This window comes from Sceloporus occidentalis, unplaced genomic scaffold, assembly GCF_023333645.1.
Source record: "Sceloporus occidentalis isolate IW3139 unplaced genomic scaffold, rSceOcc1.0.p SCAF_45, whole genome shotgun sequence".
NCBI classification, from domain to species: domain Eukaryota; kingdom Metazoa; phylum Chordata; class Lepidosauria; order Squamata; family Phrynosomatidae; genus Sceloporus; species Sceloporus occidentalis.
Genome location: NW_028317025.1, coordinates 2,706,628 through 2,728,959, shown reverse-complemented (window position 1 = coordinate 2,728,959; position 22,332 = coordinate 2,706,628). Strand labels below are relative to the sequence as shown.

At 41.8% G+C, this 22,332-nt stretch overlaps 2 protein-coding genes across 2 annotated transcripts; both read left to right on the top strand.

Annotated features, from left to right (window-relative positions):
• Positions 1-1,247: 1,247 nt before the first annotated feature.
• Positions 1,248-5,522, top strand: LOC149289460 (ATP synthase F(1) complex subunit delta, mitochondrial-like). Its single transcript, XM_089490528.1, has 4 exons — positions 1,248-1,370; positions 2,391-2,544; positions 5,099-5,187; positions 5,400-5,522. The coding sequence occupies exons 1-4, from the start codon at positions 1,248-1,250 to the stop codon at positions 5,520-5,522; spliced, it is 489 nt and encodes a 162-aa protein (XP_089346654.1).
• A 9,544-nt stretch (positions 5,523-15,066) lies between these two features.
• LOC149289459 (midnolin-like) lies at positions 15,067-21,735 on the top strand. Its single transcript, XM_089490632.1, has 7 exons — positions 15,067-15,266; positions 16,253-16,340; positions 16,448-16,510; positions 17,911-18,258; positions 18,405-18,534; positions 19,815-20,078; positions 21,470-21,735. The coding sequence occupies exons 1-7, from the start codon at positions 15,067-15,069 to the stop codon at positions 21,733-21,735; spliced, it is 1,359 nt and encodes a 452-aa protein (XP_089346758.1).
• Positions 21,736-22,332: the final 597 nt, after the last annotated feature.

Genomic DNA, 22,332 nt, shown 5'->3' with positions numbered 1-22,332 from the left:
TTTGTGCCAATTCAAAATACCCCCATTCTCCCATTGTGGTTCACTCTAACTGAACATAAATGAAGACAAAAATCTACTTTGGTGTGATAAGTCATGAAGCATTCATCGATGCGCAGTGGAGTCCTTCATAATACCTTTCAACAGACTCTGCATCTTTTTCTTTTTTGGAGCCTTTCGTTTGGCACCAGCTGGGGGGGATTGTGCAATGAAAATGCCTGTCAGTAAGACGCAGGACATTTTCATCTTCCACATTTGGAGTGGTATCCTCTAAATTTTTTACTTGGAACACCACTCCAAGAAAGTGTAGGTCTCTCAAGTCCCACATTTCTTGTACAGCACTTACGTATTAAACAAGGCAACCTGCATAGTTGCCAATAACCCTGAATTTTCCAAGACAGTCCCTGTTTTTTTGGGTCCTGTCTCTTCAAATTCGGGTATGTTCGAGGAGAAAAATACATTGCACTGTGCACAGGGAGCGCTGCATTTAAACTGTATATGTCTGAGATATACACAGCCTAAACGCAGATATTGCCTCAACATCTGACACTGTCAGAGAGGCTTCGTCAGAGACATCTGACACTGCCAGAATATCATACCCTCTTTCTGCACTGTAGAAGTGTTCCAAAACCCTCTACACTATCCCAGTTCCCTTTAACATGCTAATGTGGAGACCAATTCTGGCACAGCTGGTCAATGGGGCCAAAATGGGTATTATGAGCTGTGACCTGTCACCTGTCACTGCTTATTGTTTTAGTACTTAGCAAGCAGAAGTCATCAGTTGTAGTTCAAAGAATATGGAAAATCAAGGCTTCTGCATCCCACCACAATGAGCCATTCCTGTGCATTTTTAGGATTAGAGCTCCCTCTGCTGGCCATGCCAACCTATGGCACTTGCAGAAAGACACGGAATTACAGCCAGTTCAATAACAATGCACATTATTCGTTTTGTTTGGCTAATAAATTCGTCATTGCTGTACGCATGACTCGTCTACAAAAAATATACACTACATGTTTCTTTTGCTAAGGGCCTCTGTAAAAAAACAACAAAAAGCATAAAAAAACCCAACATAAAACTGCCATGTCACTTTAACCACTTTTACGCGCCGCCTGTCGGAATATGTAGTTTTCCGTTGCTGTGGGCGGGGTATTGTGCTTGTGGCGCACTACATGTCCCATGATTCCCTGTGACCGGGCCCAGGCTTGTATCCGGTGTCCTTGCGTTCGGTCATACACTACCCGGCTTCACCATGTTCTCCTCCCGTGCTTTTCTCCTTCTTCGCCGGGCTGCATTGGGCCAAATCCGGACATACGCAGAGGCTGCGCCCTCAGGGGCCCCGGGAATGAGCTTCACCTTCGCCTCCCCGACTCAGGTCTCGCTATTAATGTTTAATGTCTGATTTGTACCTGTCATGTGGGGGTGTAACGTACATACATTGACATACGTGTGTGAGGCCGTAAGTACTCGTGCATATACCTTTATATAACACACACACACACACACACACACACACACACACACACAATCGGTTCACGTTAAAGCCTGCAATATATCTTAACATGGCACGTGTGGAGCTCTGGGAAAACTTAATCTATAATACTGTCTGGGTTTGACAGAAGTAGAGATGAGGGCAGAGCTGTCTCTTATGATGGCAATTACTATGTTTCTAAAATTATTATAATTCTGATCTTATGCGAGATTGTTAATGTTCCCATTGTACAGCACTGTGGAATATGATGGTGCTATATAAAACAATAAAAGATAATTTTGAGCACCACAAATGCTGTCAGTGCTCTGTTAACTATCCCGGAGAGAACTGTTAATGGGATCACATAAGTTAGAGTGCCCTAAGTCACCTTCTGTGCTATGACATTGAGGTGCCTTTCTGTCGTGTCTTGGTGACCCTTATAATCTGCTTCTATTCATTGTTCTGGAATACTTTTTAATTTTTCTATTAAAACTACAATTTTTGTGTCATATGTTTCTCATTGAAAACCCTTGAGTTGCTGTCCATTCATTTGCGCGGTATCATCCTCTCTTTATGTGTGTACCTATGCAAGGAAACCCAGAGAATGTGTACTGTTGGTACTCGCCAGATGTTTAGAAACTCTGCTGTATGGTATTCAAGTGTTCAGCTCATTCCAGATGCTCTACTCTTTATTAGATTGGGTATAATTCCTTGGTTGCCCTTTAAAAATGTATAGTGATATAAGGGCATAGACATGAAGTGACTAGTCCATGTTGGATTTGCGATGTCTTGTTTGGGTCAAGGAAACTTGAGTCTGCGGCCCTGAGTGCATAATGGTAGTTCAGCAAGGGGTGTCTTTGTATGTTATTTACACTCCATGCAAGTTTGAAGTGGTTTTTTAAACTGGTCTCTCTATTTCTGCAGGTCTTTTATAATGGTGCAAATGTGAAGCAGGTTGATGTCCCAACTTTGACAGGAGTTTTTGGAATCCTCCCAGCCCATGTTCCCACATTACAGGTGCTTAGGTCAGGCCTGGTCACAGTGTTCAGTGAGGATGGAACTCCCAACAAGTTCATTGGTGGGTATATTGACATTGTGCTCCTTTCCTATATAGGTACATTAGTCCATACTTCTTTCCTAAAACCCCTGGTACCTCCATTGCATTATGCCCTGTACTGGAGTCTACTCATCCCTTCTCTTAAAGGGGCCATATTGTGGGCATGTTTTATTATCCTGCCAGTTTTCACACTTCAAATTGTCATATTTTTTTCCATCAGTATGAAAATGTATGAAATTTGGCAGATGTATTCTTTACAAATTGTTGATGTTTGATCCATTGCCTTTGATCCATGCTAGATGTTACTGTAACTATTTTGTGGATACTGTAAGGTATCCTGTAAAAAGTAGGGCTGCAACAACTAATCTATAAAATCGATTATAAGCTCTGAAAAATACCCCTCTCTTTATAATCCGACCTCAAATAGAGGTTGGATAATAACACTAAGATCCAGATCCCCCTCAGCGCTGCAGGGGACCCGGATCCTTCTCTCTGACAGCCGGTGGGGGGGTCTCTGTACCATGCGCACACACAACCACCACTACTGTCCTCCACTTCTGCCGGGGCTTCTGTGATGGAGCACCAGTTTGACGTGACCTTCCTGTGCTCCACATAGAAGCCCCGGCGGAGGTATCGGCCAGCACGGCGGAGGTGGGCTGCGCGCATTGCGCAACGTTCGACGGCTGCCAGAGAGGAGGATCCGCCGCAGCTCTGCAGGGGACCCGGATCATTCTCTCTGGTAGGCGTCGGTGCGAGGTACCAGTTGATTAATAGGTCAAGATGGATAACTACTCCCCAGAGTTATGTGACAGCCTGGACTCCTCTAACTCTGTTATATCAAACGTCACTTTAAGAGAGTCTTGAAAACATATCATTCCAGACAAACAAATCCATTACTTAATGTAGCCTGATTGTATCCTTATATATGAATGTTTATTCATATATAGTGTGAAATAAGAATAACATTTCAGTTAATATTTGTTGCAAAGGTGTAGGACTTGTGTTTGGGGGAATTAAAAAAAATAAATACATCTAATTGCTTACAAGTTTTTTGTCACAAATCAAGAAGAGTTGCATTTGTTCTATGTTAGATTACCACTGTTGTAAATAGAGCTAATAACTGACAGCACAAAAGTAACCTGCAATTTTATTAATATTTTCTTTGTCTACTAGGCCTGTACAGTAAAACTTATTGTCGGTCCTACAGTGTGACTTTAAGGCCTTTACGCTGTTTATGCCCAGGCAAGCTGGAGTAAGGAGGAAAGAGGGGGCTTTTATGAATTCTCATTTTAACATTCTGTATATTATAATTTTTCATTTAACCCCTTAAGGACTGTATCTTTTTACCCCATTGAACCAGGTCTTTCTTCCACCTTTCTGAATGGATTTAAGGGAAGCAGTAGCAAGGGTCAAATTTATATTAACACATCTTCCTCCATGTGATAGACTTACCGCCAGTTAGCTCTAGCTCTGGCTTAGCGAATGCTATGTGCTAATGAGAACCCAGTTGGTAGACACTCCAACTTATTTCAATGGGGGAGCTTTCCTTCTATTAATTGGCAGCTTTTCAAGACATGGAAGCCTCCTGCAGATTTGAACCAGTTGCATCACACATGGCATTGTGTAAAGTACAGTCATGTAAATACTTATGCTATTAGTTGCATCAAACATCATTACCCAGGCCTAGTATTGTTACATGTACAGTGCATCTGACCCTTAGTGTCCTAAGTCTAGCTTGGAAGGGTGACATTGAACTAGATTTAGTGCACGTAAATGACACTGGGGGAAAAAGAGCACAACTTTATGTACGTTTTCCAGCTCTTCTGCTTCGATTAACGCAAACCTACTTGGCACACATTATTAGGCACCCTACTGACAATACAAATATGCCACGTTAAAAAAATTAAATAAAAAAAATGGTGGTAGTCTCCTCCTTTTAAATGATGCCCCCTCTATGAGCTATATGTGTGATTAACACCAAATATGTTATGATTTTTATTTTTTCATTGAAATAAGATATTACAAATAATTTTTCATCATGTTTAGCTGCTTAGTAAATGATGAGAATATGTATGTTTCTGATTTTGGAAATGGTTTGCTTAAAATTTAAATGTGCCTTAGCACTGAAAGCATTATGAACAGTAGCCACAGACGGCTTCTTCTTAACAGTCTAACCAACAATAATATGTTTACATGAGAGAATAGTGTCATACACTACACAGCTGTGTTGGTTTTATGTATATATATCAAATGTTTTGTATTTAGACCAAATATGGCAACATAACTTTACTTTCTGAAAATGTAACTGATGTCATCTGGTTGTTTGTATGGATCTTTTGCCAGTTGCCAAGGTGTCATCTATCATACATTTTGCCAGCAAATGAATAGGTGGCATTAATGTCTTCCTGTGGAACTACAGGTGTGCATGTCCCAGCAACACATATATTCAAGCTACAGTATGCCTTGCTCATGAACAAAACTGTTGCTTATTATCCTGTTAGTTCCTTGGGTGCTGTGGTGAGATAATTAGAATCACTTTTTTTCCTCTCTCGTCTCCCATTTTTTTTTTATTTAGTGAGCAGTGGTTCGGTAACAGTAAATGCAGACTCCTCTGTGCAGTTACTAGCTGAAGAAGCATTCCCGTTGGACATGTTGGACCTGAGTGTGAGTACCCAGCTGCATTTAGTTATGAATTGGGTGAGGGTGGCACTGATTAGGCATAAGAGTCATACGTTATCACGGCTCGTAAACTCAAGAAATAAGATTAGTGTGAAGAAAGTGTTGGATGATTATCTAGATGTGAGGATCTCTTCCTCTGTGTATGGTGAATATTTTAATGTTTCTCCTTTCCCACCGTGGGCCATTGTTCCTAACAGATTGCAAAGTCAAACCTGGAAAAGGCACAAGCAGAGCTCTTGAGCGCAAAGGATGAAGTGGCCAAGGTGGAGGCTCAAATCGCTGTGGAAGCTAGCGAAGCTATTGTCAAGGCTTTAGAATAAGAGCAGGTCTGTATGTGACATGGGTCAGCATTCATATTTCTACGTCTGGCTCTCTGGCAAGAAAGAGTATTAAGGGGTAACGTGGTTAAAAGCTGTTGATTAAGGGGGGTTCTGACTCTTCGTAGAGTCATGAAGGAATTGTCATGTGTTTAAGAGTTTTTTTTTTACCTTCATCTGCATCAATGCAATTATGGGTATTGAACTTCATGGGCTTTTCCTCCTCCAAACTTACAAACTAAGTCACTCAAAAATTATAATTGAATAATCGATTTTAGCCCTTGTTTAGACATTATGGTCATCCCATGTTGGTGAAATTGGAGTTGCTTTAGGGCTATGCTATTCATGTATTTTTATTCCAACTCCATGCGTTACAAAGCAGAATAACTGCAGTTAGTGGTTATGGCAAAATCCTCATTATTTGGCCTAAAAATTGGGTGCCCAAAACTGAAATATGCCTTAACACTTGTATGTATTTTTTTTTGACTGAAGGGACCATAATACGTAGGGTACTAAACAAAACCTTTGTACAGAAAGAGCTAATGTTACTATATATGTGACTCTGCATGACTTCCATTTGCTCTGTTCATACCTCAACTTCTAAATTTGTTCTGTGCACTTTATTTAGAAATACTTTCTCTTTTCTAGATCTCGTTTTACCAAATAGTCCCATTGTGTAGTGCAGTGGAATATGATGGAGCTATATAAAAAAATAACTTGCCACATTGTGCTTTCATCAAATCCTGAAGTCTTTGAGTTTGTAGTAGATGAAACATGTGTTATACTTCAATTGAGTCACATTTCTGACAAACAAAAATATATTCAAACTATGTCCTTTCTATTTTTTACCGTATCTAGTCAATACACAGATGTATCCACAAGGGGGCAGTAGAAATTGTTTCTTGAGATCATGCATTTTTACTACCCTGTCCAGTCTGTAGTTTGTGATTGCAAAATAATATGCTATACTTTTTAAGGATTGAATATCATTATTTTATCTAGCACCATCAGATTCCACAGAGCAGTACAAAGGGTATCATTCTTTATTGATTAAGCCCCAACGTGTTCTGCATCGCCATACAATGTAAAATTGGGATGGTTAACCCATACATAACTAATGTTCCCTCAAGATTGTAAGCTTGCAAGCAGGGCTCTCTCCACCTAATGTATCGGTTTGTCTTAGTCTGTCAATGCTCGTCTTGTCATACCCCTTGAATATGTTTTGTATTAAGCGCTGCGTAGATTGTTGGTGCTATATAAAAAGAACAACAACAATAATAATAATAATGTGATACACCATTGTAAAATAAAGGTTTCCTGTAAATAACCCTGAATGTATCTTAATACATTTTATCAAATTGCGGTTTTGCTGCTGTCTAAAGTATGGGTTTCCTTTTCTAAGCTATTTTCTTTTCTTTTGCAGGGTTCTGAACAAATCATACTCCACTGTACACTTACACAAACAATAAAAAAAAATAACACAAGATACTGATTGTTTTCTTTGATAATTGAGGGTGCACAAAATCATAGAAACCAGCTTGCCTGTTGTCCACAAAACTTGTCTGTGGAAGTCAAGATTGTATTACAAGATCATACATGGAAAACAGAAAAGAAGAGTTGTGAGCCTCTTACATTTACAGATGAGGAGGACGGCGACTAAAAGTTGTAATTAATGCGGCTAAATCTTGATGTCCTTAGATGCGGCTCGGTAGTGTGTTAAAGGGGAACTGCTTTTAGAATAAGTAAATTTGTTAAAGCACAAACTATAGGTACATTTTAATTAGGTTTGCTCACTTCTTAGAGCCCATGTGTGCTGGTTGTAGGGGTCATTATGTAAGCAGTGTAGCTTTGCAAAATATGCTGGCTCCACATTAATTGATTTCCTGTTCTGAATTTGACTTCCCTCTCGTCACCCACCCTTATAAAGGCTGAACCAATCAATGATGATTAGCAACCAGGATTGGCTATTTTCCGTGCAGGGAATGTGTTTGGCCTTGCATGTGATCCGAGCGCTGGCTTGGTAAATGCTACCGGCGGAGATCTTTTCAGACCCTTGGACCCACGTGGAGGAAGGACTTATATTGTTGTCGGACATCAGAGGATGAGAGCAGATCCTACCTTCTGAAACACAACTCTCCCTTTAGTGAATTAACTTCAAGGAGTTGTGTAGCATGTTCCTCTCGCCTGTATTGAGGTTTTTTTAACTCCATAGGTGGAAGCAACATTCCAGCATATGGATGTAGTCATCCTGGCATGCAGTACAGACTACTTTGTGTATATACTTTTAAATAATGCACTAAGCAAACTGCTTAACCCTTTAAGGACTATGCTGTTTTATTTTTGTACCCTTCTGGACTAAGCCTGTTAACATTTTTGCAGCTCGTTTAGCTGTAATTTTCTTCTCTCTTTTAGTGCACCCACACAAGTTAAATATTGGTGAAAATTAAAACAAAAAACAAATATATGCTAAACAGATTCAAATAGGGCAGTAAACACAAGTAGGGTTTTGCTATTTCAAAACCATTTTTTTTTTCTTTGAATCTTCTGTTCCTGTCCCCATGTCCCATTTGTGACACCATTGAAGCTGGTCAGCTTAATTTATCCCCCGTCAAACCATATATGTTAGTTATTTATTTTGTAATAGTATATGTTGGATGTTGATGACACAAGGCATTCAGCAACATCAACATTTACTACAGGGACACGAGGTCCCTGTAGTAAATGTTGATGTTGCTGAATGCCTTGACAAGGAAGCATTACAGCAACACCGTGTAAGCAAAGAAAGCAACTTCGGATCACTTTCCATGCTTATTTAATGCCATGACATGGCACATCATTGGTTGTTAAGGGTAATAACAAATCAAGGCCCTGTATAACAGGAATAATTTGGACTGGCCGGGGGGGGGCGGCGGCAATTCCCACATCATCTGCGGCATGAAGCAATGTTAAACTCATTGGTGCCATTGTATAAAGAGCAGTCTGGTGCAAAGTGGTAATCGGCAGGAACATTCTATTTGTCACTATGGGGGTTGGAGCATTATTGCTCGTTATACCAAATGCCTTTTGTGTTTTTTTTTTTTTGTCCTCAGCTTTAAAGGTTAGGCACCATCCCGGAACTCTCAGCTGGCCTTGTGCAAAACAAAAAATTATCCCAAATCGCTTGGGCGTTATGAAGGCTTATAGTATTTGTTATATTTTTCCTGTGACGGTGCTTTCTGTAATCACGTTTCCTAGAACAGGTTAAATGTATGTGTCATTTGCGTTTCCTGTCTCCGCAACCCTCCCTCTGCGAGCTGGGCGCAGGTATGGCTCACCCTCATATTGCCTTGTGTCACTCTTAGGTCATATCAGGTCCTGTCACCAGCCCTTTGAGCACTGTTATGTGTATGACTCAGCCTGGGCCATGGCCATGACAAACCCAAGGGAGTTTTAACCCTTTCCGTGTCTGACATTTACATAACTTGTCAGTGACACATTCCCATCGGTTAACTCTTTTATAGACGCAAAGCATTACTAAACTGTGACTCATCGCTCTTTCACTAACCCGCGGAAGCAGTTAACCCCTTTCTTGAACACAAATACACACCACTGATTTCCTTTGCTGAAAAAGTCAGCTCAACTGTAATTTGCTCCCATATGTATTTAGGTGGTAAGTTAATTACCTTGGTCGTACCCTGTGAGCGTAATATCTTTTGTACCATGTGCACACAATATATGGGTCTTGGCAGGCAGTGAAGATGTTAACACCCACTCTTATGCCCCCTCCTCTTTTGTCCTTTCACAGGCTGTTCTGCTTTTTCTTGGAAGACTGCTCCTCCCCCCTTCATTCTCCACCTAGCTTGCCATCATCCTCAATCACCACCTACTTTATGCACTCTCTCATTCTGATTTTTCGCCTTTCAGTTTAGCTCTCCCCAGCTTTTTTTCATCTACCTCCCTTAATCGCTTTCTTTTCTCAAGCAGCTCTCTTAAGTAGATTTGCAGCATAAAGGGAGTATTAACCATAACTGTTATCATTCATTTGGTTTTGTTTCAACAATTTTTGCGACACTTCTTACAGTACCTACATTCAAAGAGAATGGCAAAACTAGAATTATTAACCCCTTAATGACAAAGCCCGTACATGTACGGGCTCAAAATGCATTGTTTTCAATGGGTTTAGGGACTGCCCATTGTCCTTAAGGGGTTAACAGACTGAGAGACCCTTTGGATTGCAAGCTTGTGAGCAGGAAACATTTCCCTTAGAGGCTTTACCACTGCAAGAAAATGGAACCATGCTGGTTATACAGCGTAATAAAATCAAGGGGTCACAGTGCAACAATGTATTACCCCTCATACAGTTGAACCTACAAGCTGTGCTATAAAAAAATCCATGGTGATGTCAAGTAAGACAGCGATGGAAAAAGTGGGAGAGGAAATGCTTACAAGCCCGTTACACACAAAGGAATGTGATGTGTTGTGCTCACATGTACACGATTATCACGGAGTTCCATATTTTTGGAATACATTCTTGTCACGTGTGTCACTGGCATGTTCACATCCTGTGTGTCACCGCAACCTATCCCTTACACAGACATGCACCTGGACAGGTGACAGGAATCATACATGACTCATTCATGACAGCACCCATTTCGAACATGTTTAGATATTCCCATGTACAGAGGCACACGAATAACCACCCTGCAACGCTTTATTCACATATATATAAAGCACTATGTATCATAACAACAGGATACAGCAGTAATCTCCTTAAGAGTCATACTTTCAAGGATTAGTATTTCAAGATGTTTTTTTATCAGAATAGATGAAAATAAATGATTTTTGAAGAGGGCAGAATTGTGGTATAGCTTTTAAAACTCAGTTACGCTTAATTGTTGCATCTGTATAAGACCCCATACTTAATACAAGAATGCCAGACAAGGTTGATTATTCACATAGTGCTTTGTATAAAGAGTAGGGACGCTGTTGCCTGATTGAACAGAGATCTTTGCCACCAGTGGATATCAATAAGAGACAGGGACAGGTGCTGTTGAATTATTATTATTACTACTCTCATTCTCATTATTCTCCAGAGTTTACGGGTTCTGGTGAATGGTGATGGCAATTAAAAATCCATTGAGGGCTTCCCCAGTCCTAGGGACCTTCAAGAAACAATTCACTAAACCAACATTAGGCCCTTGGCTTGATTTGGCCCCAGTATTGCCTGGAAAAACCGTATTGATACCCTGATGAAACACAATGGAACTAACATATGACACCCCCATCTTAATAAATGGTACAACGTATTGTTATATTTCAAAACTGATGGGCCTGTGTATGACTGACAACGATGTAGTGATTTAGTGGATGTATTGCCATAGACCGTGTAAATGTCAGATCTCTTAGTACAGGATGTTAAAATTCCGACCTTCCTAAAAATATCCAGATACTGACGTTAGGAGAAAGCCCCTGACGACAGGAAAAGGTAGAGGGGAGGGTGCATATTTCGCAGTCAAGCTTTTGCCAGGAAAGAGAGGAGGAGAAGACGGAAAGCACATAAGAGGAATGAGGTGTTGACACATAGCAGGCATTTATATATGTATGTATATATGTATGTATATATGTATATATAACAAAACGAAGCAAGTAGGTAGTTTCAAAACTGTATAACTATAACTACTGTTTATCAAAAAAGACCATTTGTAACCGGTTCACGTATCAACCATCTTCAAAAAATAATAGTCAGTTGCCGCAACTGACTAGCCTATATTTTTTTTTATAGTTGCCACTTCTAGTATGCCTATCTCCATTTATAATCTTTACCCTTTTTGGTGTTTTTAACATATGATATTATCATATTCGCTTTTACACTGTCCCCTGACCTAGACCTTCATAATTCTAGCCTGAGATGTTTCCACATTTTTTTTAAATGCTTTGTACTCTCCGCTGGTCTCGAGGACTCATTTGTGCAAGTATTGTTTCCTATTTCAGCAACTGCAATTGTCTGTAAGAGGACTGCCCTTCCCCGAACATCCTCAAATTTTTTCTCATGAGCTGGCACTTCCTATTTCTTTTTACCTTTTTCATGCCATTTTTCCATACCAGTTCTTGCTCTAGTTGCCTGTCCTCCCCAAGATTGAATTCAAATTAGATTGCCCCCCATTAACACTCCTGCCTACTCTTCTCCCCAGAAACATCTCATTGATAATTATTACCACTGTAAAGTGTTGCAGAATATGATGGCGCTATATAAGACAATAAATAATATATATTAATATTAATTATAAATATATATATATTTTTAGTACTTCTAAAGGTATCCTCTCATTTCCTTTTACAAGCGCTCCCTTGTACCATCGGATATACATATGATCCATAACCACTTTAGGCATTTTTTTCTATTTAACTAAGCATTTTATTGATATTATATATAGTTAAGTTATAATTCCTTATGTTGAGCGTGTGCCCTCTAGGACTTTAATAGTCTTGCTGTATAATATAAACAGAAGTGGGTCTCTTTTCTGTTTACTTCCATAGTTTCACCACCGTGTAGTGGATTCTGTTGCATTCTACAAAGTAATTGTTTCCTAGTTACAGATGCAATAAACAAATAATACTGAGTAACCTGTCCTTTGATGCAGTGTACTGACCTGGCTAGGCTGTAGGTAATGGAGGCTACATTGCATAGAAGTAAATAGCGCTTGTCTGCTCTACCTTTAACCTCACAACATTGCATGAGCCCTGGCTAATTATTATGCAGACTTTCTGGTACCAAAAGGAGCCCACAGTGTTACCATGACATTTTATGTTACTATAAAACCTACTGATTTTTACATAGTCAAGAAACATATTTACTCAATTTTATTTGTAAACTTTTTCCCGCCGTTTTTATCACAGTTCTTTACGTTTTGGGACCGCAGAACGTCATAAACGTAAACCCAGCAAGTATCCATAGCTGAGAGAGAAAGAGGAACATCAGGGGAGGAAATAGGCACACGTGGATTCCTTAATGGTGACACATCTGGTGCAAAGCAATGAGGTCACCATGACAACCAGTAGGATGTTCCACTTTTTTTTTTTTTTTTTTTTTTTAAAGCACCAGTATTTTGTGCTGTACTCCTGAAAAATGACTGCCCTTCGCCTTCTTTACACATATGAATTGACCTTATCCGGGCACTCAGGCAGCAGATCACAGGTGCCACAGGCAGGTCTGCCAACATTGTTGGCGAGTGGAACTGCAACTACAAAATGTTTTATTCTTTTTTGTAAACATGTAGGTCCGATCATTTGATCATCGTGCAAATGGCTGTATGTGGGCTTATGTTCTATCTGAATATCTGCTTGTCTGTGAATTTGTTACTATTGGTTTATTGATTTCAGGATACGCCTGTCCTAACCATCCATTTATTGATCAAAACATTGTTTTCTGCCTATACCGAGACCAGAATCTCTGCTTTTTTTAATGGAAGTTACTGCCACATAATCACTCAGCTGTATAGCTCTGTGACCCTTTGTACCTTGTTAATGGTGTTTTGACAGAAATGTGTTTTGACAGAAATGTAAAGTGCACAATGTGCTGTGGATTGCAATTGGTACAGTGGGATTGCAGATGAGGCCTGAGCTTCACAGGATCTATGCTTCCATTTATCCCTGGCATTATCTTTCTTACTGAGTCTAATGAAGGGAACATCTGACTGTAGAACCCACAAGGTCAGAGCGACCTGCGGAAGGAAGAGCAGCTTCCGCCCTGCTGTACACTGAGTCCTTTGTCAGGACAGGATGTGTGTCTCACTCACAATAGCAACTCATGGACAGCGGGAATCCAGTGTACAGAGAGAGAGAGAGTGATGCTTATTAATGAAGCAGTTCATGTTAGAGAATACCCTGTGAAATAAAACGCGCTATTAGAGAAGCAGATCTTGATATAGACTACAGCTGGATTTCCTAACATACTGGGACATACTAAAATAGGGCTGAGTTTCTGTGTAATGTAGGGGATCTCCTGACTGTGGATTATCAGGACTGCCTTGGGAAGGGCTGGCTTTTTGTGTATTCTAGAGGATCTGGTTGCATATTATCAGGTCACTGACACACAAACAAGTCTATGTTAATATATATATATATATATATATATATATATATATATATATATAAAGCTCTATTATTAATAGATCAATGTTAATAAACTACACCACCAGGGATAGCAGAGTTAGGGAATGGTATGTGCAGGGGGTGTGTGGATTTCCATTAGCTCTATCAATTTTACTTTGCTAATTACTACAGTAAATCAGTTACCCAGTCTCTACTCCTCAAGGCACACAAATTAACAGGTTTGGTATACCTTGCGGTAATTAGAGAAGCACAATTAAGGGGGTTATGGGGCTAAAACACCAAGTTATAATCATCAATGCTGTCTGGCAAACATTTTAGCACAGACAATCATTGGGTACAGGACCCTTGCTCACAAGGTTATGTTTATGGGATAAGGAATGTCTGTGTATAAGATCCATTGTTGGCCTGGGGTGTGACAAAGGCGGCCTGAATGGCAATTTAAATCTGGATTCCTATATTTTTTATCTGGCTTTAACAAGCGAAGCCTGCTAATGGGTAAAATATATATACATAACCCCCAAAGTGTGATTGGCTATTGTAAGTAGTTATGAGTTAGGGTTGCCATATTGGCCATTTTTTCCAGGACACATCTAATTTTTTTAAAAAATATAAAGTTGTTCACCACCACCTATTATTGTATATATTGTATTATGAGGAGCTACCAGTTGAGCAATAGTTATTCACAAAACATTGCAAAGGACAGGGCCTAAGGGTTTTTCATGCAATATGGTCCAATCTGACACCTCATAATGCAGTCGATGGGCTGACTTTGGTTGTGTAAAAGATGCACCTGTGTTAATGACAACTGCTTGGTAATATTGATGATTTTAAAAGGAGAGTTGATGATCCTAGTCCAGGAATATCTATACCCTCCCTGGGGCATTGCTGGGTTGATAAGAGATTGGATCACTGTTATTGATCTGCATTTGCTTGCTGAGCAGCTATGAGTTTCCACTGCAAGATTCCTCACTGCTATTGAATGCAATTAATTTTGACTCATTGCTGAAAAGGCTGCTCCAGTCTTTAACATTAAATGAAATCCTTAAATTTGACCAGCAACCCTCTGTTCCAGCTGCTTGTTAAATATTTATATTGTAATCTAAGAACACACCCTCAGTTTACTAACTACCCCTCTCAGGAAAGCTGCCAGTTCTTCTCATACCCCTTATCTCTTTGTTTTGAGTTCAATTTATTATGAATGGCTGGCAGGGGCGTGTCCTCTCGAGAGCCAGGACGTGAATTTTACGTATTAGAAGCAAATTTTGTTAGGTGATTGGTTGGAGCGCACCAGGGAGGAGTTCTGTACTTGCCACGTGAGGTAGGTGCGAGCCTTATGTGATTGGCTGAGGGGCGTTGCCGGAGTACCGCTTCTGTGGAGTGTATTGCATTGCAACTTTGTAGGTTAGTTTCACGCCGGAGCTCGGAGCGAATACCGGGTCCTGAGCCGCACACCTGGATGGAGCAACAGTCCCAAAGTACCCGCGGCTGTATTAACGGAGCCCGAGGGTCCCCCATGAATCTAAATATTCAAAGCACGACAGGCACCCGGTATGAGTTGTCCGTGCCGCCGGAGGAGACGGTGGACGGTCTGAAAAGGCGAATCTCCCAGCGGCTTAAGGTGCCCAAGGAAAGACTGACTCTACTTCACCGGGAGACGTGAGTACCGGGGAGAAGCAAAGTCCCGGTGACTAAACTATGGTGATGAGGTTACGGTAGTCGGGGGGCAGGCGCCAGTTATTCGGTAACTGCCGTGGCTTCTAGGAATGCCCTGGAGTTGTGTGACTGGCGGACTGATGTATATGGTGGGTTTAATACCGGAACAACCGTGACACTGAGTTGCCCAGGCTTGGCATGAGGGGCGGCTGGGGGAGGTAGTAGGCGAGGGTCACGTTTGTGTTGACAGCTTCAGCCCCGGGGTGAATGGCTCCCCGGAGATCCAGTCCTTTGTTCTGCAGTCGGGGGGTGGTCTTTGTTTAACCAAACTTCAGCTGAAGCGCTTTGTGTGCCTTTTAACTCCCCGGTTTCCTGTATGAATAGTGTCTCCCTCCCCGTGGCACTGAAAGGGTTTGTCTCCGAATGGCGGTGACCCTACGGGATGTTATTTCAACCTAGGGGTATGGGGGGGGGGCACTGGCCTGGCCTGGCCTGGCACATCTTTGTGGGGGTCCACAAAATATCTAAAAGCCTTAAACAATGTCGGAACACGGCCATGGCCCCTCTGCACAAAGAGCACACCCTGAATGTAGTTGCGGGCTGTGTATCCTATTGTCTGTTGACCCCCAACGTCAGGGAGCTTTTAAGTGTGGCACCATAATGGTGTCATAGTATATACCTCCAGTGTCACGGAGTTGGTGGTGACTGTTGCTGTGACGGTTCCCCTGTTTGGCCCCATCTATCCCCTCTTCCAGTAAGTGCACTTACTTCAGGGAGGTTCTGACTGACGATGACATCACCACCACTCTTTCACCCTACGGTGTAGTCACACACCCAGAGCGGCCCGGAGTAACTCTTTGAATGCCAGTAAGAACACTCGCAGCTCATTAAGTACTGCAACGCGCAGTCGGTATGTTAGGTTGTTACTGGGGCTTTATTGCTCTTCTCCGAGTCGCGGTATCACAACTATCTTTCGTTACTTTCACCAGGCGTCTAAGTACCGGAAAACTCCAAGATTTTGGCGTTTGCGATGGGAGCAAACTAACCCTACTGCCCAGTGTGGAGGCAGGCCTCATGGTGAGTATGTCGGTTATTCAGTATGTGCAGAGGGTTGGGCTTTTTTTTTTTCCTTGTACCCAGTGCTGTGTAGTTATAACCCTTCTTCTCCCCCCTCCTTCCAACAGTCACAGATGTCCCGCCCGGAGCAGTCTGTGATGCAGGCTCTGGAGAGTCTGACGGAGACACAGGTGAGAGGTCAAGGGGCGGTTACTTTTCAGGGATGGATCACCATATTCTGTCAGGTGTCACTATGTATCCAGGCATCCTGTGAGGCAAGGAGCATCTCCTGTTCTGGCAAACAAACCAGTAGCTAATCCGGGGTGGGGGCGGGGTGTGTTTTTTGTTTTTTTTCTCCCCCTTCCCCATTCTTTGTTAATATTTTTTCTCTAAAAGGCATATATGCTACCCTAGGTTTCAGAATTTGTGTGTTATGTATATTTAGATTAATATACACACACACCATGTAATAGTCTCTCAGAGGCAGTGAAACATAGTATTACTGATCGTGTAACTTACTGCTGTGTTATTGTCTTGCTCTGAAAACCATTAAAGACGGTCCTTTCTACATACTCTTCACCTGTTTGTGACCTAACCTATTCGACCCTCTCCTTATTTACTTTCCTGGTTCATTAGTCCTGATTGTTTGTGTATATCTCATGACTTTACAGGGTATGCGCACATTGGCTGTAAGTAGCTGTGACTTTCTGCTAACACCCCTTCTCCAAGATTTCCTTTTCTGTGTGTGTGTGTGTGTACACATACATATGTACCTGTGAGGCCCCCTTCCCCCACCCGTGGCCTTCCTTTTCCAGGCTGCTGCGTGCTGGACTCTGCTATTTTTAGCTGTTCCTGCAGGCGTGGGCTGGAGGGGGGTGAGTCAGAGAGAGCAGCCTGATAAAGCTGGAGAGGAGCTGTGTACATGTAGACACACTGAGTGAGGGTACATACTGTACCTTACATATATACGCAGACTGTTTATTATCTCCAGCTTTAGGAGGGTTAATGTTCTGCTCTTTGTCCAGTGATGCGGGGGTGGTGATGGTGGTGGTTGGGGGGGGGGTTTAGTCGTGACGTGGGGGAGGGATCTGCATTCAAAGCACTGTGTGTGTGATTGAGTCGTGATGGTTTAATGCTCCCGGGCAGCTCTTGTCTCTGTTATGCAGCTTATTGAAGTTTCTATTCTAACGCAAAATTCAGCTTGCATTTCATGTTCTGAATTAAATGCGATCTCCATTTTCATTAATATTAATTGGTTATGTCAGCCATAGCTATTTGAGGTGGTCACTTTCACTTAAGAAAAAGGGGTGTTGTGACATAATTTCTTATTTCAGGATCACAATAGGTCGATTTTTAATGAAGTGTGGTAGACGCACATAACATATATATACATGTGTATATATATATAATGTATATATGTGTTGTTAAACCACCATTTGAAGGATGGAGAATATGTTCAGCAACAATGTGCTACTTTGTACTTAAAGGGACACTCCAGCTGTCATATGTATAGAATAGCTGCGTGTGACTGCATAGTTGCTCTCATGTACGTGACCACCCTTTCACCTCTTTTTGTATTTCTTTTCTTCAGGTGAATGACTTCCTGTCTGGCCGATCACCTCTTACGCTAGCTTTGCGTGTCGGTGATCACATGATGTTTGTGCAACTCCAGCTAGCAGCTCAACAGGCAGGAGGGTCCCATGTTCAGCACCGCCACCTCATCACAAGGGGAACTGAACCTAATGGAGCCCCCCACTACCGTACTGTACACACCAGTACAGCACCGACCCTCTCTCGTTTAGCAAGCTGCACACCAAGCTCTCCATCTACGTCAACGCAAGATTCTTCCGCACATCGCGATGCACCTCACACTGCCTCAGTTACCACCAGTGTCTTCCGTTCCCATGGAGAGGGTGTAGCAGTGTCATCGTGTGCAGAGGTAAGTATGTTGGAGGGGTTAGTTATTCTAACCATTCTAAAGTAGTTCTAAATCTAGAGTCACAAAAAAGTAATCTGGACTGTTGCAATTGGAAACTAACCTCTGCTTTTAGTCAGTACTGACAGTGTGTTTAATGTATTTTACAGCAGGTGCCATGTAGTAGCCGAAACAGTGAGGTTGCTGGTTCTCCTACATCAGCCAGACCTCGGAAGCCTGGAGCCATTATAGAGAGCTTTGTTAACCATGCCCCCGGTGTCTTCTCAGGGACCTTTTCTGGTAAGCTTCAAAAGTTCTTGTTTGAAATGATGGCATTGTACTCTATGAAAGATGACCTCTGTCTGTACTTGTGCTACCTAGCATTACAGATCATCAAAATCGCTGGTTCCACGCTGTGTTTGGATCCATGCAGAGACAGTCTTAATTTGTAATAGAGATCTTTATCTGTATTGTTTGATTACAAAACTTAACTACAGGAATATACTACAGCATTCACAACAGTGTATGTAATATTCCTTCCCACAACAGATGAGCCGTATACTGGGGAATGCATGGCCTTTTTCCCCTCCTTCTCTTCTCTTCCAGCTAATGGAGGACGTAATTTTCTTTTGCATTACTTGGTCCCTACCAAGAAATACAAAAGCTTTCTGTTCTGGAATCGGCAGAAAATTAAATGCTGGTGACTATTGTTTCACCAGCCTGGCTATATGTCAAGTATGTTGCATTCTAGGCAACTTGAAAATATTAGTTAGGCTACTGTATTATTATATAGAAGACACTGTTTTAGCTCATAGTTCGTACAGCTTGCCACTGTCTTTTAGCCATTGCTGCACACTACTAATTAATAAGGGTAAACAGCCCAAAAGCGTACATGTGACGTAAAAGAACAAATCATAAATGATGTATAAAAGGGATATGGCATTCCAAGCAAAGGGCAACAAAAATAAAAGCCTCGGTTTCAGGGCAGAGGAGAATGGTAGTGAAACGGTAACTTTCCCATTCCCTAATTAACCAGTAGCAGCATAGTGGATAATTATAGATGGCTCCCTGTCTGTTATGGGTTATGTTGGTTAATATCTGAAAAAAAGTGAAGTAAGTTTGTATGGCATGTATTCCATTTTTAAAATAAAATATCCTTCCCCACAAATTGTTTATGGGGGGGGGGGGTTGAATGGATTATGCTATTTAGGATTTAGAAGTTCAGAGGCAGACATAATACACTTCAACAACCAACTAGGGAGCTCCACTTCTAATGTACACCTGTCTGTGGCAGTGATTACCTCCAATTTTAAATAATACTGAGATGAAAATCTTGGAATGTAGAGTATGTCTTTCTCAAAGGTGTAGGGGGCATTTTATTGTGAACAGAACTTATAACTTTGAAAGCCACTACAATAGTCCTCAAGCAGCTTTAAAAAAAAATCCAGCACGGTTTAAAGTCAGACTGTGTAAAAACGTTGTTTATTTGTAATGGTGCACAGTGATATAGGGGGTATGTATTATGTCTTATTGTCTTCTCCTTTAACGTAACCTTTTCTCTTCCTCTGTCCATGCTACAGGCACTTTACACCCCCATTGCCAGGACAGTGCAGGACGTCCACGCAGGGATATTGGGACAATTTTACAAATACTTAATGACCTGCTAAGTGCCACCCGTCACTACCAGGGCATGCCACCATCGCTCACCACACTCCGTTGTCACACCCAGTGTGCCTCCCAGGTCAGGACAGTCAAGCCTACCTCACCCCAAAATATGGAACCCCAGCAAGTATCTCATCCAACAGGGAACTGCCAGGCCCAGAACCGCCTAAGCAAACCCACAGGTAAATATATGCCCATAGGTGTTCTTTTATAGCCAATGGTTGGGTGTGTAATTCCCTGTTCGGTACAGAATGTGTTAGTTAACATAATTCTGTGAGAGTAGGGTGGAGGCAACTAAAATATATTTGTTCAGTTGGCTGTAGATGGGTGGGGAGGTGAGGACCAAACAAAGGTTTTTCAGACCTCACAAAACCGCTTCTACACCCATCCTAGACTTACCATCTGAATATGTAGGTGTATTTAGTAAAAAATCAGAGCCAGTGCACATCCTCACCCCCTCCTCTAATGCCCACTCAACCATAGCTTGCAATATTTACTTAATCTGGTCAATGTAATGCACACATGCATGCAGCAGAACATCCTGCTCCACATACCCCTCTTTGTGCATTAAGCAGTTGTCTGTGAGTGTAGTGGTGAAGAGGAGAAGGCGTGTCTATGGAGATCTTGCCTCACAGACATACTGACCCCTGAAATCAGAGTATGTGGCAGTTTCTAGGGAGAGCTCCTGTCTTGAGGGGGACTAGGAGGTGTGTGTACATTCTCATACTTTGCCAGAGGCAATGTATTACTAGACAGACCATTAGAGGGGGCACCCTTCCCCCATCTCCCCTCTATTAGAGGGTGTGGGTGTGGGGAGGGGGAGGGTCTGCATGCATCTGGCCAGTTTCATTCTGTATGTTTTGTGTTACAAGAACAAAGAGCCACTGAGTGTGGGAGGGGTGAGCAGATCCCATTATGCAGCAGGAAACTGTGGGAGCTTCATGATAAAATATTCAATGCCCGTGTGCAGCTGATAATCCGCAGGCTCTTGTAACCATTTTGTTGGCAGTATAGCAATAGATTTAAAAACAGTGTGTGTGTGTGTGTATATATATATATATATATATATATATATATATATAATATTTGGTGAGCTCAAGATGTATGCTAGCTATAGTTCCCCTTGGAAACGTATCCTTTATTTTAAACGTTATATCATATATGTCTTGGACACGGCTTACTTTTTGTTGTACCTCTTGTATATCTGTATTTCATTTGCAAGTAAAGCATGGCATCAGTAGACTTTCAACAGGCAAGTCTGTGTAAACACCTTCTGCCGGTTGTAAAACACAGGAGCTTTGGATCTTGCAACCACACCCTGCCACTGTTGTCAAGTGTAGGCTTGTGTTTGGTTTTGGGGGAAGCAGGTGATGGATTTAAAGGATGCCTGCCCAGGTGTGGGGGGTGTAGGGGTTTTCCATAGTCTGTATTGGGGGGGGGGTGACTGCACCTCGTGTTTTCTGCATGTAACTTGGTGCATGCGGGCGTGTTCAGGTTGTTAAAAACATTGGGTGTAGATTCTGCAAAATTTACACAAAGAATAAAATCTGATTTCCACCAATTTTATCCTCAGGGGATCGGCTGCGTCAAACTGAGAACCGTGCAACACGCTGCAAAGTTGAACGTCTGCAGCTTCTCATGCATCAGAAGAGACTGCGTCGAAAGGCACGCAGGGACTCCAGGGCTCCCTATCACTGGTTGCCCACGCGCAAGTCGAGTCGGACCAGCAGTAACAGCAGTGCATCCAGTGCAGATGGTAGCCTGGAGATGGACTTTGAAGACTCTGTATGGAAACCTGATGTGAAGGCTGAACTGAATTCGGAGTTTGTGGTGGCATGAGGGGGTTGTGTGTGGCCACAGCATTCCTATTTTTATTTGTACTGTATAGGGAGGTGCTACCTACATTACATCATATGGACCAGAGGATGATGTAGACATTATTTCCATTTTTTTTATTTTTTTTGCCTGGGGTGATTGTGATTGAGAAAGATTAAAAAAAAATAAAAGCTAATAGAAAAACTCAGAAGTGGTGTGCGGGGATTTAGAACTTGAATTCCAATAACATTTTCTGCCTTAAATGCTGGGACCTGGAGCATTACAGGATAAAGCTGTGGAGTGTGAAGGCAATAAATCACACTCTTATTCCAGAAGACTGAGGGACCACACTCCTTGAGCTGATGTATTGTGTTACTGATACACAGTAGGGAACACTTAGAGCCTGGCCTGACGACGCAGAGTTTATTTGTCCCTGGCCGGAAACTCAGACATGCTGCTGTTCAGGAAATATCTGCCTTTATGGGACCTTGTGTTTGGAATTGCCAGAAGAAGGGGCACCAGGGACTTATATACCATACCCCTAAACCTCATCAATGTTAAATGTAGCATCATCCACTTATTATGGACCCCTTAATCCCTCATTTGACTTGTTCAGGAGTG